Source organism: Gasterosteus aculeatus, chromosome 18 (assembly GCF_964276395.1).
Source record: "Gasterosteus aculeatus chromosome 18, fGasAcu3.hap1.1, whole genome shotgun sequence".
NCBI lineage: Eukaryota > Metazoa > Chordata > Actinopteri > Perciformes > Gasterosteidae > Gasterosteus > Gasterosteus aculeatus.
In genome coordinates this window covers 11,598,217-11,612,905 of record NC_135706.1, presented here as the reverse complement: position 1 = coordinate 11,612,905, position 14,689 = coordinate 11,598,217, and the positions used below count along the sequence as shown (strand labels likewise).

Here is a 14,689-nt window from a genome sequence, read left to right as displayed (position 1 = left end):
CCTAATCTTTGAACTATCTTTAAACAAGAACACAAAAGGTTACACTCTACCTTCACTTGATTTTTGTTAAGGAGGTCCTCCTCTCTGCCCCTATGTACTTGCATGATATATTACTGTACAGTTTTTGAGAAAATGAAAGGCAAAGTCAGTAGGCTTTACTGGCATGAGACTGATAGTCAAAAAGTACCTTGAGGGAAAGTTTAAAATAATTTTGAAGAGAGAGTGCAACAGGGAGTGAAACCGTTGAGAGGTCAACAGGCCTTTCCTTGGTGGCGCTGCAACGGGACCGGCGAAGTACGGCAAAATATCGCAGACAAGTTAAATGTAAATTTGGGGAAAATGCATAGGCTGATTGTAAGTGCCTCATCACCCCAATCAATCATATTATATTTATTTAAATGTGCTGCTGGCAGTAGGCTTGGTAGCATGAATACATCTTAACTGCAGCTGTGAATACGTTGTTTGACTTCGGAATCATAGTCAGGTAGCATATGGTACTCCATATATCTCAAAGGTCAATATGCAGCTGACAACCAATTGAAATATGCATTGCACAAAAATAATAAGAAACTATGTTATACCAGATGGCTTTATGACACAAGCACCAATCACATACTATGCAACGGCATACATGATGGTGTAAATGTCTGATTTGAATTGCAGTTCTCCTACGCAATATTCTATTCATGTGTTAACGAGGTCCGTTCTGCTTTTATTTTGAAAAGCGCCGTTTTTCTTCTTATGTTTTTGTGACGCTAACTTCCTGCTACTTATCACTTGCAACGTGGAAGTCACGCATCGTCGAAGCAAGGGTAAAACTTGTAAACTTATTAGTTATGTATTGTAAATACATTCGAATGATGTAAAGAAAGTTTAAATCGTAATTTATTTCATTGTTTTGTATTGTTGGTACCTGTCATTTCAAAAAGCTCCTAATTATGAGGGTGTGCCGAGATGCTAGCAGGTGGAGGAAATTCCTTTGATTAGCGCCCTTGGAGAGCGGATTGAGGTATGAAGGATGCATGTTTTATTTGTCATAGCGTTTTAAACATATTTTATTTCACTTTGGCTAGTATTTCAAATGACCTGTATCGAGTGTAAACATTATTTTGTATAAGTTAATTGTTGAAACTACACAGAAGCATTGTGTATTTCTTCTGTTTCTGTAGTTTTCACGGTGTTCAAGGTGTTCACGACGTCATGGTGCTTATGGTGCTCGTCGAGAGAAACGAAATAAATCAACACCCGTTTGAAACTCTCTGCGTCTTGATCAATCAATCCGAGGGGCCGCTACAGTGAAAACTCAACGCTGCACCAGCCCTGCCATCCATGATGAGAATCTGACGCCATCACATCCGATGTCCAACTACCAGCCAGTTTACTTCGCTTCCAACTCCTGCACCTGGACAAGACGTAAAATGGACAACATGCTTAAGGTACAACTAGAGATGCAAAAGAAGACACTGGATGCTAACAAGCAAAAGGACTGAAAAATAACTATTTCCACAAGTGCAAGCTTACAGCATAACTGAAGCGACTTAAATAATAACATGGTATTATAAGGTCAAAAATAACTTGCAAGCTAAGATTCTGTGCCTAACGCTTCAAAAATGGTGACTATTTCAAGAAACTGACCCATGTGCTTGTGTCATGTCTATTTAAGAAAGAGTTGAAGAAAAAATCTTGTTGTTACTGTTCATGCTAAAAACCCTTTGGATGTACATAATCTGTTAATGCCTGGCATAAATATTACTCTGTGGTAAAGGATAACTACAGCTTACAAGTGTAAATTCAGGCATAACACAATCAAAGGCTACACTCGAAGTAAAGCAGCAGCAGCACAAACAAGATGTCACTTAAAGACACACCATGCAGGTCCAGCTCACGTGAAAGAAAGCTAACAGAGAAAGGCCAAGAGATTCATGACCAAGAGACAAGAAAACGTGAGAAAGCATTTAACAAGACCTATGACTCTTGGAGGCTGGTAGCAAGGGAGACCAGAACAAAGTTAAAAACTCTCTGTTCATTGGAAGACCTTAACGAATTACAGCAAGGCATTCAAGCAAAGCATGATGACGTAAGCCAGCAGTATGAACCCATTCTACGTAACAGTAATACCACACCAGAGATTGTAAAGAAAATGGATGCTTGTGTTACACTAACAAAAGACATTTGTGACCTCATAAGCGACCGTCTAGAGACTATTAATCAAGATTATAATGACCAACTTGAGAAGGAAAGGGTGAGAGAAACATTAAACAAAGATGAATATGGGTCTGTCTTTGGTCACACCCAAACTGAAACGGTAAGCTCAGCAAAGTCATCGGAGAGATCGAACAACCGCTGCAGCTCAGTTAGTACCCACAGCAGTAGAGTAGATGCACAAGCAGAGCTTGCGGCTAAACTGGAACAATCGAAGGCCATGAAAGAAATCCAAGCGCAGCAAGCACATCTTCACAAGTTAGAGGGTGAATGGAAACTTAAAGAAGCAAAAATGTTGGCAGAAATGAAACAAAAGGAGGTCGAAATACAACAACAGTTGGAACAAGAGAGAGCCAAATTGCAACAGTTACAGGCAGAAAAGGACGTTGCTGTAGCAGCAGCTCGTCTGAGAGCATATGACGATTTGGAAGGTTTTGAGAACCATGATGAGATTAATGACAGAATGCAAAATGAACCTCGATTAAATCCGGATGCTGCATCATTTCAACCTCATCAAGCTGAGACGATGACCCTGGAGTCTGTCAGTCTGGCCCAAGCAATCGCCAGCTCATTAAGCATGAATCGCTTGCCGGTCCCTGAACCAACTAAGTTCAGTGGCGACCCTTTACAGTTTACCGATTGGAAGATGCAATTCACAGCTCTTATTGACAGAAAACCCCTCCCACAAAGTGAGAAGATGTTTTATCTAAAAAATTATCTTGTTGGAGAGGCGCGCAAAGCTGTAGAAGGTTTCTTTTATAGAGATTCAGAGAGCGCGTACAGCGGAGCATGGAGAGTCTTACAAGACAGATATGGGAACCCGTTCACCATACAGAAGGCTTTCCGAGATAAGCTCATGAGGTGGCCAAAGATCAGCACAAACGACCCACAAGCCCTACAACAGTTCGCTGACTTCCTCCAAGGCTGCACTGAGGCGATCCCACACGTCAAAGGACTAGCTATCCTCAACGATTGTGAGGAAAACCACAAGTTGCTTAAAAAACTACCAGACTGGATCGTGCGCAAGTGGAGTCGAATTGTTGTAGATGAACTTGACACATCTGGAAACTATCCAGATCTTGCATGCTTTACAAAGTTCCTGAGCAAAGAGGCACGGATAGCCTGCAACCCTATTGCTTCTCCATGGTTGATAAATTTCAAAGCCACAGATGAAAGATCACCAAAGCGAGCCAAGGCTCTCAACACAAATACGCAAACAAAGAGTTTCGTTCAGGAGAAACAAGATACACACGTCAGTAAACTTAAATCGCCTTGCTCCGTCTGTAAACGTGAAGCTCATAACATCACCAAGTGTCCCATATTCGCAGCGAAAAGTGGTGAAGACAAAAGGGCATTCATCTGTGAAAATCGGCTCTGCTTTGGGTGCATGAGGAAGGGTCACATTACCAAAGACTGCAAGAGACGGCACACATGCGACATATGCAGCCGTCGTCACCCAACCTGCTTGCACGAAGACAGGAAACAAAGACCTGTGGAAGCGTCAACGAATAGCTCTCCTTCCACGGAAAACCATGCCAGCTTGGAAACGCATAAGGTCGTATCCCATGCATCAACACACCATGCTTCTGCTACCTCGAGTATCGTGCCAGTCCTTGTGTCTTCAATACAAGAACCACACAGAGAAGTGCTTACGTACGCAATACTGGACACACAGAGTGATTCAACGTTTGTCTTAGAAGATGTACTTGACAAATTGAATGTAGATACCCAAAAAGTACAACTGAAACTGAGTACTATGACAGCTATTGACACAGTCATATCGAGCAAGAACGTCCATGGTCTACAGGTTCGAGGACTGCACTCCAAGAACCACATCCAAGTACAGCAAGCCTACAGCCGTGATTTTATCCCGGTGGACAAGTCTTACGTCCCAACGAAGGAAACCGCATTACGGTGGCCGCATCTCAGACATATAGCAGATAAGCTACCACCCCTTCAAGACTGTGATGTAGGGCTCCTGATTGGATATGACTGTCCGTCAGCGCTAGCTCCCCTTGAAGTTATCATTGGGGACAAAAATCAACCGTTTGCACAGAGATCAGAACTAGGATGGAGTATCATAGGCACATCAAACCCCCACCTAGATAGACAAGGAAGTCAGAGCTTTGTGCATCGGCTCACAGTAAAAGAACTGCCAAATCCATCGGCGACAGATGTTCTAAAGGCCCTAGAATCGGACTTCACTGAGAGAACTTATGAAGATAAATATGTGTCTCAGAATGATGTTCGTTTCATACAGTTCCTCAGTGACAACATCACGCAGAAAAAGGACGGACATTATCAGATGCCACTCCCTTTCAAGAGCAACACGCCACCCAACCTACCAAACAACAAGAGGCTAGCAACAGTTCGCCTGCAGTGTCTTAAGAAGAAATTAAAGACCAATAAACAATACCATGATCAATACAAAACATTCATGGAAGAAACAATTAACAAGGGTGATGCAGAGCCTGTCCCTACAACATCCGAGGGAGAGACAGAGTGGTACCTTCCGCATCACGGCGTCTATCACCCCAGAAAACCAGACAAACTGAGAGTCGTATTCGACTGTTCAGCCAAATTCCATGGCGTTTCTCTAAACGACACTCTTCTAACTGGGCCTGATCTTATCAATCCACTGGTAGGAGTTCTTTGCCGCTTCAGAAAGGAGGCCGTAGCGATCATCTGTGACATCGAAAGAATGTTTTATCAGTTCTCCGTCACTCCTGAATCCAGGAATTATCTGAAATTCCTCTGGTGGAAAGGTGGAGATTTGGAGAAGGAACCACAGGAATACAGGATGACGGTTCACCTCTTCGGAGCTGCATCGTCTCCAGGATGTGCCAATTTTGGTTTGAAACACCTGGCACGGCAACACAAAGCCACCTATCCGCTAGCATCAACATTTGTGGAGAAAAACTTTTATGTTGATGACGGGTTAGTCAGTGTCCCATCGATCGAGGAAGCCAAGAAACTTATCACTGAGTCACAGGAGTTGTGCAAAAGAGGAGGCCTACGCCTTCATAAATTCAACTCAAACGAGGAAGCAGCTCTCACCTGCTTAAATCCCTCAGAAAGAGCAGCAACCATCGAACCTCTAGGACTGGATCCAACCCCGTCAGAACGTGCACTCGGCATTCAATGGTCAATTAAAACTGACACTTTCAGCTTTAATAGCAGCTTGAAAGATCAGCCTTCAACCCGGCGTAGTTGCCTTTCGGTCATTGCCTCTCTGTATGACCCACTTGGATTCATCGCTCCATTCAGCCTAACGGGAAAGCGTATACTTCAAGAGCTGTGTCACCGAGGCATCGGGTGGGACGATCCGCTCCCAGAAGATATGATGCTACGGTGGGAGGAGTGGAAAAATGGTCTGCACAAGTTGAAAGAGGTTTCAATTCCGAGATGTTATCACCCGTATGACTTCCACAACATTGTTAGAGTAGAGTTGCACCATTTTTCGGATGCCAGCTGCGTAGGATACGGTGCATGTTCTTACCTCAGATACAAAAATGACATGGATGAAGTCCATTGCAGTCTTGTGTTGGCAAAAGCAAGGGTTGCACCCTCAAACGTCACAAGCATCCCGAGGCTAGAACTCACTGCAGCTGTGGTTTCTGCAAAAGTCAGTGTCATGTTAAAAGCTGAACTTGACATCAGGATTGATGAAGAATTTTTCTGGACAGATTCACAAGTTGTGCTTGGGTACATTAACAATGATGCCCGTAGGTTTCACATATTTGTCGCAAACCGTGTTCAGCTGATAAGGGATAACAGTGATCCCAGTCAGTGGCACTATGTGGACACCGCAGAAAATCCGGCAGATCATGCCTCCCGAGGTCTTCGTGCTTCAGACATTCATTCAACAAACTGGCTGCGAGGACCAAAGTTTCTCTGGGAGCGCAAATTACTTCTAACACCCAGCGCTCCATCAGAATTACTCGTTGGTGATCCGGAAGTCAAGACAATTCAGGTGCTTGCAACAGAAGTCAAAAACTACAATGACATCCTCGGACGTCTAAGTCAGTTTTCCTCTTGGACAACAATTCTTAAAGTAGTTGCAAGAATTAAGAGGCTTGGGGTTAAAACAAAACAACCCAGTGAGTATGTGACTGTTAAGGAGCGTGAGAACGCTGCAGACGAAGTGATAAAGATCGTACAGCTGCAAGCCTTCCCTCATGAGATAAAGATGCTTCAAGGTAAAAGAGACCTTCCAAACTCAAGCTCTCTTTTCCGTCTCGATCCTATTTGGTCTGAAGGACTCCTCCGTGTTGGTGGGAGATTGAAACAGTCATCACTCGGTCACAAAATCAAGCATCCAGTCATCCTACCAAATAACAGCCACATCACCAAGCTGATTGTATCCCATTTCCACGCTAAGACATGCCATCAAGGTCGAAGCCAGACTTTAATGGAGCTTCGAGCCAATGGATTCTGGGTAATTGGTGGGAGCAAGTTGGTTGCTAAGCTGATACACACTTGCGTGTTTTGCAGGAAATTGCGACGGCCAACAGAGAGACAGCAAATGGCCGAACTTCCCAAAGAACGCGTTGAAGCCTCGGCACCTTTCACATACAGCGGCATGGACTGTTTTGGCCCTTTCATTGTAAAGAAAGCCCGCAAAGAATACAAAAGATACGGCTTGATTTTCACATGTCTGTACTCTAGAGCTGTTCACATCGAAATGCTCGAAGATTTGTCAACAGACTCATTCATCAACTCATTGAGATGCTTCATCAGCCTGAGAGGAGCTGTCCAGCAACTGCACTGTGACCAAGGCTCTAATTTTGTTGGTGCCAGAAATGAGCTCAAGGAAGCACTTAAACAATGTGACACTAAACTACTGGAAACTTTCCTGACTGAGAAGCAGTGCGAATTTGTCTTCAATGCTCCCTCTGACAGTCAGGCAGGAGGCGTCTGGGAACGCCAGATCAGGACTGTCAGAAATGTGCTGAATGCCACCTTTGCACAGTGCCCAGGTCGACTGGATGATGCCTCCCTCAGAACACTGCTGTATGAGGCCATGGCTATTGTTAACAGCCGCCCATTAACAGTAGATGGAATCAATGATCCACAGGCACCGGAGCCTATAACACCGAATCACCTCATTATGATGAAATCTAAAGTTGCTCTTCCTCCTCCTGGAGTATTTGTCAAGGAGGATCTGTATGCGACAAAGAGGTGGAGAAGAGTTCAGTATCTCATCGAACAGTTTTGGAGCCGCTGGAAAAAGGAGTATCTGCTGAACATATCTTTGAGACAGAAATGGCACTCACCTCAGCGCAACCTAAAGGTGAATGATATTGTCATTATTAAAGACGACAACCTCCCAAGAAATCAGTGGCAACTTGGACGAGTCATTGAAACTATTCAAAGTGGTGATGGCTTAGTTCGTCGCGTTAAAGTGCAAGTTGGGGAAAAGAAACCCTATAAAAAACAAGATCCTCCCTCCAAGCCCTCAATTATTGAGAGACCAATCAAAAAATTGGTGCTCCTCCTTGAGAACTGATTGGAAAAACTTAATTGACAACACAGCACGCACTGGTTAATTATGATGCTATATAGTTATACCTCTGAATTTCAGGCAGTTCATTTCTTAGAGTCGAGAAATCCAGCACCATTCATTTATTCTTTGCTTATTTGTTCATTCATTGTACTAGGATTTGGTGGGAGTGTAAATGTCTGATTTGAATTGCAGTTCTCCTACGCAATATTCTATTCATGTGTTAACGAGGTCCGTTCTGCTTTTATTTTGAAAAGCGCCGTTTTTCTTCTTATGTTTTTGTGACGCTAACTTCCTGCTACTTATCACTTGCAACGTGGAAGTCACGCATCGTCGAAGCAAGGGTAAAACTTGTAAACTTATTAGTTATGTATTGTAAATACATTCGAATGATGTAAAGAAAGTTTAAATCGTAATTTATTTCATTGTTTTGTATTGTTGGTACCTGTCATTTCAAAAAGCTCCTAATTATGAGGGTGTGCCGAGATGCTAGCAGGTGGAGGAAATTCCTTTGATTAGCGCCCTTGGAGAGCGGATTGAGGTATGAAGGATGCATGTTTTATTTGTCATAGCGTTTTAAACATATTTTATTTCACTTTGGCTAGTATTTCAAATGACCTGTATCGAGTGTAAACATTATTTTGTATAAGTTAATTGTTGAAACTACACAGAAGCATTGTGTATTTCTTCTGTTTCTGTAGTTTTCACGGTGTTCAAGGTGTTCACGACGTCATGGTGCTTATGGTGCTCGTCGAGAGAAACGAAATAAATCAACACCCGTTTGAAACTCTCTGCGTCTTGATCAATCAATCCGAGGGGCCGCTACAGATGGTATTACAAACGTTCTCCTTAATTAATACAATGCTAAAACAAAAACACAGCTGTTCATAACACAGCGTGCACTACAGCGCCACCCTCGCATTATAGTGGTACTACACGGAAGGCTGCGGTTGCCATGGTGCGGCGTCAGCGGTTGGGCTGGAGAAAACCTCTCGGCGTACCGTGGAACCCAACAAATCGTATCTGACCGCTTCTGACTGCCAGAATTTCTCCTTTTTGCTGGTTGACTGTGGATAAATAATAGGGTGGCGCTTTCACACGACTGCAACCAAAACGGCAAACGTCTCCGCCTTCTTGCATCGGTGGCTAAACTAGCTTAACTTAATGCTAGCAACTTTAACGTCAGTTGAACCGTAATGTCGCTAACATTAGCCCACCGAGGTAATCGCGACAAGCTTAAGCCAGGCAAAGTCGGGGAGACACGAAATGGTAAACGGACAAAGCGGAAAGGTTGGTGGCTGCAGACGCAGAGTAGTGAGGTTAAAACACATTCCACCTGTTGAGGGTTGCTAACGTCAGTTGTTGTTTTTTCTTTGCTATGCTAGCATAATAAGCTAGAGTCCGCCCCCGTTAGTTCGTATTCTATAGTTAACTCCTTATGGGTAATCTTTAACTAACGCTTCCGCCACTCTTCTCTTTTATTCATGTAAATTGTACAATGTTGCATGTGTTGAGGCATGCGGCTAGCGTCAGATAACTTGGCCACATTGTAGCTTTTAGCGTCAAGTGGCTCTCTCACGACAATACAACTGTCCTCAGCAGACGGCCCACTTTAATCCAATCTGTCCGTGTCACTGAAGGAGGGGGGGGGGGGGGGGGGGTATTGAACATATGTCTCACTGTATCGTGAGACAGTGAGACATAAGAACGATGGAGCGGGATATGTGAACGATGCTTCCAGCGAAGGGGACGTGGATCATTTAAGCTGTGCGGTGAGTGTAAAGATACTGTGACGTCACTGTACATCCATGTAACGTTACATTCGACAAAAGCCCTTTAAGTTAATTGGTTTGAATGAATAGCCATCATTACAGTTTGTCTATCAGTGTATACGCTTTTTTTCTAATGAAGAGACAGGAGGAAAATAAAAACATCTAATGAGATACATTTTTAATGTTAAGTAAATACTGTCAGGTGAACAGCCTCTGCCAATGATGTTCTTTTCTGTTTTGTTTTTTTATTGAAGGCAATTTCACTCCGAAGGTGTTGGATTAAGGTTTAAAACGGGGCACATATGTTGACATGTTTGATTGTAGGATTTGTGAAATGTAGAAAAAAAACAACTACTATTATTATTAGAAACTAATATTTAGCTTAAACATTATAATAGACACAAATACTATCGAGTAGTTCTACATTTGATAGAGTACACGTATATTGCAAAGTGAACAACAATACTGTGTACGATATTTGTATTTAACATGCCACACTACATCCACAAAAGGCAGAATAAGAAAAACAGGTGAGAACTCCTGAACACCTGAATCACTTTTCTTCTTCTTTTTCCGGTGGTCTTTGACGTGTGAGCCTGCATCTTATTGCAGTGACAATAATGATACTGTCTTTTTAATCGGTCACCAGGCGAGATGGGGGCAGGCTACTAATTTGTATGTAGCAGCAGTATTCAGAGCAGTGATATCATTCAACCTCATGGAAAATTCCACCTCATTTGTGTTGTCGCTTGGTGACCAAGACACTCGACACACACAAACACCTTGGAGAATATTCAAAGGATGAGATTAGTTTACCAGGAGACATTTGATGTATGTTTGTAACATCAGGAAAGGTAGATCCTGAATATGTAAGACATTTTTTAATGTTAAATCATATCTCAGTCCGAATCTCAATGTTATTTAAGGTTTGATTTGTTTAATTCCAACTCTACTGTCTTTTTTTTAACACAGCATTTCTTCTCAGAGTGACAACATGGAATCAGAAAACCTAACCGATCCGTATGCAGACAACCGGGATGTTGATCAAAGTCGCCAGTCCCTCCGAAGTACAAAGAAAGATTCCAGAGCATCCTCCCTCCAGAAACACAAACCGATCTTCCAGGACAAGGTCCAGGGTGAGGGAGAAAAAGACGTCTGTGTTGAGAGTAGATCGAAAACCAGAACCTGGCGTTCAGATCCGGATCAGGACCGACTATCCGATGGAGAGGGACGGAGGAGTACTGGGTCGTTGTACTCGGAGGACTATGAGAATGAGTCTCCTTCAGGCCGCTCAATGTCACCATACTCCCAGTCCCGGAGTCCATCACTCACGCCTCAGAGAGGTGGGCGGGTGAAGAGGATTTCTAACGGCCCCTTCTACAAGACCGGTATGTGGAGCTAGGAGATCATCAAGTATTGGTGATTGAATAAAACAACCCCCAGTGCTTACATTTGATCTACTGTCCAGGTGATGGCAGTGTAAGGCCGATTTTTCACATGGTGGTTTTCTGCAGGACAAAAATCCTCTTTCATGAGAAATGAAGATTGTTATGAGCAGTTTCTTACTGTACAGTTTAACTTTCGAATGGTTCCTAATGAAGTTTCACTTAACACCACACAAATATCTTTGATTCAAATTTGACTCTAAAGCCTCCTATTCACCTCTAGTGCACTTGTCCATTTGTTTCACTGTTGGCCTGTGAAAGTATTCCCCTTTAATTTCCTCTAAACCATTTTCACTCCTTGCATGTTGTTCTGGCGCGCAGGTGTTGTGGGGCGCCGGGGTGTGACACGCCCACTGCGGCCGGGTGGCCAGCCCCTCCCCCAGCAGCATCGCAGGGGAGTGCGTTCCGGAAGCAAGGAGTCCTCGCCCCCTAAAGACCTGGACCTGGTGACCAAGAGGATGCTCTCAGCCCGCCTGCTGAAGATCAATGAACTGCGTAACTCCCTCGCTGAGCTGCAACAGCGCACCGATGAGCTGCAAAAGGAAAATCGAGTCCTCAGACAGGTACCTCTACGCTTCTCGTTGAGTTGGGGCCTAAGAAAAAGTCTTGATCAAACATCAGATTTTAGTGGGCAAAATACGCAATGCAAGGAAATTAAAATTCTCCACCACCTGAAAGTGTCATTTCTCTTCTTCGTTTGCTGGCCGCAGCTTCAGGCGCGTCAAGAGAAAGCCCTGCAGCGCTACGACGACACGGAAAGCGAGATATCCCAGCTGCTGTCGCGCCACACCAACGAGACCCACGTGCTGCGCGAGCGGCTCAGGCGCACTCAGGAGCGCGAGCGGGCCGCCGAGCGGCGGATGAGGGACAGCGAGGAGCAGCTGCAGAGGAGCCAGGCGACCATCGCGCGGCTCAAGAAGCTGGTCGACCAGCGAGATTTAGGGGCCAGAGACGAGCTGAGCCGCAGGCTGGATGAGGAGAGGACACGGGCCCAAGAGGCGGAACACAAGATTAAGGCACATTTATTTGAATTGTTGTGAAAGCGGAGCTTTGCAAATATTTAATTTCTCTACAAGGTGTTTATGTTACTGTGGTTATTTGCATTTGACATTCGCGGTCGTCCAAATTAGGTGGTGTTTATGTTTGCAATGGCTGTAAAAAGATCTTTAACATAATATTGGTGTATGGTTTACAAGGTTATACTATAGCCGGGTAATAAAATAAAAGCCAAATCATTTACACCAACATTTGTATGTTATTTATATATTTATTACTTTTTGTCATGCTGCCACATGGGAGCTTTATTTACTTTCTCTGTGTGCGTTTGAAGGAGCTGGAGCGTAGCATGGAGCTGAGCAGCAACAGCTACCAGAGGCAGATGGTTGCAGAGAGGAAGAAGACCATCAGTGCCCAGGAAGAGATCAGGACTCTGCAGGAGGAGCTGGAACGACTGACCAATAAACTCAAGGTCCATGTACAGGAGAATATACCTCATTAGAACAACAGAATTTAGTTAGTTTTGTATTGACCAAAATCACAAAATGTGGCTCTGGAGGGCTTTACAATCTGTACACATACGACACCCTCTGTCTCTGTCTTAAAATGTTAACTTTGTTATATTCTTTCCTTATCAGGAGAAGGAGAGAGAACTCGATACTAAGAACATTTACGCCAATCGCATGATGAAACCTGCACTGAGAAGAGATGTTGACAGTGGCGCAAAGCGGATCGGTGAGAACTGACTCCTGGTCCGGTGTGCCGTATCAAGGAGAACTGAAGTCTAATATACAATCTAATCCCTCCCCTCCCCCATAGTCCCCAGCAGGGGCAGCACCAAGGCCGCTCAGACTAAAGACGGAACGTCTAGTCTGGATTTCCCTTCGCCTCCTCCTGCCATCGACGAGTGCAGTGAACAGGCGCCCGATGGATACCTATCACTCAAGGTGGAGTCAATTCACGTAATACTACCCCCCCCCCCCTGCCTCCACCTCCCACTGTTGTTATTTGTCCCTTCATACCAAATGTCTCACCCTATTAATTTACGTCAGCCGCAGTTCGACGGAGAGGACAGACGGGCGGAGATGGAAGACAGACGTCAAAAGTTGGAACAGCAGAGGATGAGAGTAAGAGCGAAAGGAGGCGGCAAGGAGACAGGGAAGAACGAGGAGGAGCAGCGGCAACTGAACCAGGAGCTCCACGTGCTGGATGAGAAGGCGGTGACAGCGAGAGACGGTAAAACAATTAAACTGTGTGTGTGTGTGTATAACGAGCACAAGAAAGCAGCGATGCGGTAATGGATTTGTTCATTTTTTCGTCCACAGGCCGGGAGAGAAAAACGGAGCGAGACGAGAGTAAGAGGACAGCGGAGGGGTCCCTGTTAAACCAGGAGGACGAGAACGACAGGAAGCGCGGCCATGTCCAGGAAGAGGTTGAGCGGTGGAACCAGGGGGCTGCGGACAATCAGCAAGCAGCAGAGGAAGCACGTCGCAAAAAGGAACAGCTGCTGGCTAAGCTGCGGGAAATCGACCGCCAGGAACACGGGGCCCAGGACGCCATGTTTGCCGAGCACGGTCCTTTTGAGTCGAATAAGGCTCCCGCTGACCATTCTTCTCCTCGTCTTCCTGAGCAGAAGAACCACAGCTCTACAAATTTCTACATCACAGAATCAGAGGAGTCGGCCGGTCTGCGCGCCGGGAGCGGTGAAGGCGGGAGGAGGAGATCGGGCCTGCTTGGTGGGCCGGCCACATCAGGGACGGGGAAGAGAGCGCCGCGGTCCCTAATCACCGGGGACGACTTGGCATTCGGAGGCTACGCGCCCTCTTTTGGACATTCAGCCCCTCGCGGCTCCTCCAGCTTCCACCCGCCTGCGCCCAAAGAGGACGCGGACTCGGCGTTGGAAGCCATTGGTGTTTACAGTCTCAGAGGGTTGGAGACCGAGAAAGAAAAGGAGACTGAGAGCGGGCCGGGGAAGGAGAGGAAGTCCAACCTCATGCAGCAGTTATTTGGTGCCCTGGCAGCACCTGCGAGTGTCCCTGCGAGCACCTCCAATAAAATGGAGGTGCTCAACAGCCCTCCAAGTACCAATGGAGTGCGATCAAGACGGGAAGGACTGCTCAGCTTCAACTCGGGGTCTTCCACCCCTCCGGCGTCCTCCATGAACACCCTGCACGTCACAGATAGCCGGCCGGCCATCCGTGCCATCGCTTCATTCGACGACGACATAGAGGAACTTACTTTATAAGATTCATTTCGAAAAAGAAAGGAAAGGCGATTTCCCAATAAAAATATCAACACTATCAATAGGATTAAGCATTTCAAGTTTCTAAAATACTACATGAGGGATAAGACGTTTAAATGTGAGACTGTGTCTCATGCTGAAAATGGGTAATTTCAAGTGATCTTCAAGCATTCAAGTGTATGTGTGTAGTAGGCATGTGTGACAGGTGGCTGTCACAATGCTGGTGAAAGTGCTAATATAGGTAAAACATAACTTGTTTTCTATAATTTATTGTATAAATATTTGAAGAGCAAAGATTGCATATCCACAATCTACAGAATCACTGCAACAAGGATAATTGTTTTATAAAACACAGGCCGAAAGGCCGGGGAAACCGTCCCAATGACACAGATGTTGGCTGCAAATCCACTTTATTTGCATTTCACATTTAGCGCCTTGTCATATTTTGTAGTAACAACAGTTGGTTGCGGTTATTGTTTTTCGTTGGTTGGGATTACAGTTCCCTGGACCTACCTTTATTTGGAGTTGG

At 44.9% G+C, this 14,689-nt stretch overlaps 1 protein-coding gene and 2 long non-coding RNA genes across 6 annotated transcripts; all 3 read left to right on the top strand.

The window, feature by feature from the left end:
* Window positions 1–694: 694 nt before the first annotated feature.
* Window positions 695–1,258, top strand: LOC144389376 (uncharacterized). The gene is made up of 3 exons (XR_013453375.1): window positions 695–812; window positions 930–1,009; window positions 1,170–1,258. It is a non-coding gene; the product is annotated as an uncharacterized LOC144389376 (long non-coding RNA).
* A 6,673-nt stretch (window positions 1,259–7,931) lies between these two features.
* LOC144389377 (uncharacterized) lies at window positions 7,932–8,493 on the top strand. Its single transcript, XR_013453376.1, has 3 exons — window positions 7,932–8,049; window positions 8,167–8,246; window positions 8,407–8,493. It is a non-coding gene; the product is annotated as an uncharacterized LOC144389377 (long non-coding RNA).
* A 108-nt stretch (window positions 8,494–8,601) lies between these two features.
* lca5 (lebercilin LCA5) lies at window positions 8,602–14,222 on the top strand. 4 transcript variants are annotated; one of them, XM_040160907.2, is made up of 9 exons: window positions 8,602–9,477; window positions 10,450–10,865; window positions 11,244–11,485; window positions 11,633–11,938; window positions 12,253–12,390; window positions 12,557–12,653; window positions 12,738–12,865; window positions 12,977–13,154; window positions 13,244–14,222. In XM_040160907.2, exons 2-9 carry the CDS (start codon window positions 10,472–10,474, stop codon window positions 14,161–14,163), a joined length of 2,403 nt encoding a protein of 800 aa, XP_040016841.2. In that variant the 5' UTR covers window positions 8,602–9,477; window positions 10,450–10,471; the 3' UTR covers window positions 14,164–14,222. The 4 variants fall into 4 exon arrangements, with proteins under 4 accessions (XP_040016841.2, XP_040016838.2, XP_077949380.1 ...); XM_040160904.2 differs by having other exon boundaries at window positions 8,624–9,477; window positions 12,971–13,154; XM_078093254.1 differs by having other exon boundaries at window positions 8,642–9,477; window positions 10,463–10,865.
* The last annotated feature ends 467 nt before the right edge of the window (window positions 14,223–14,689 follow it).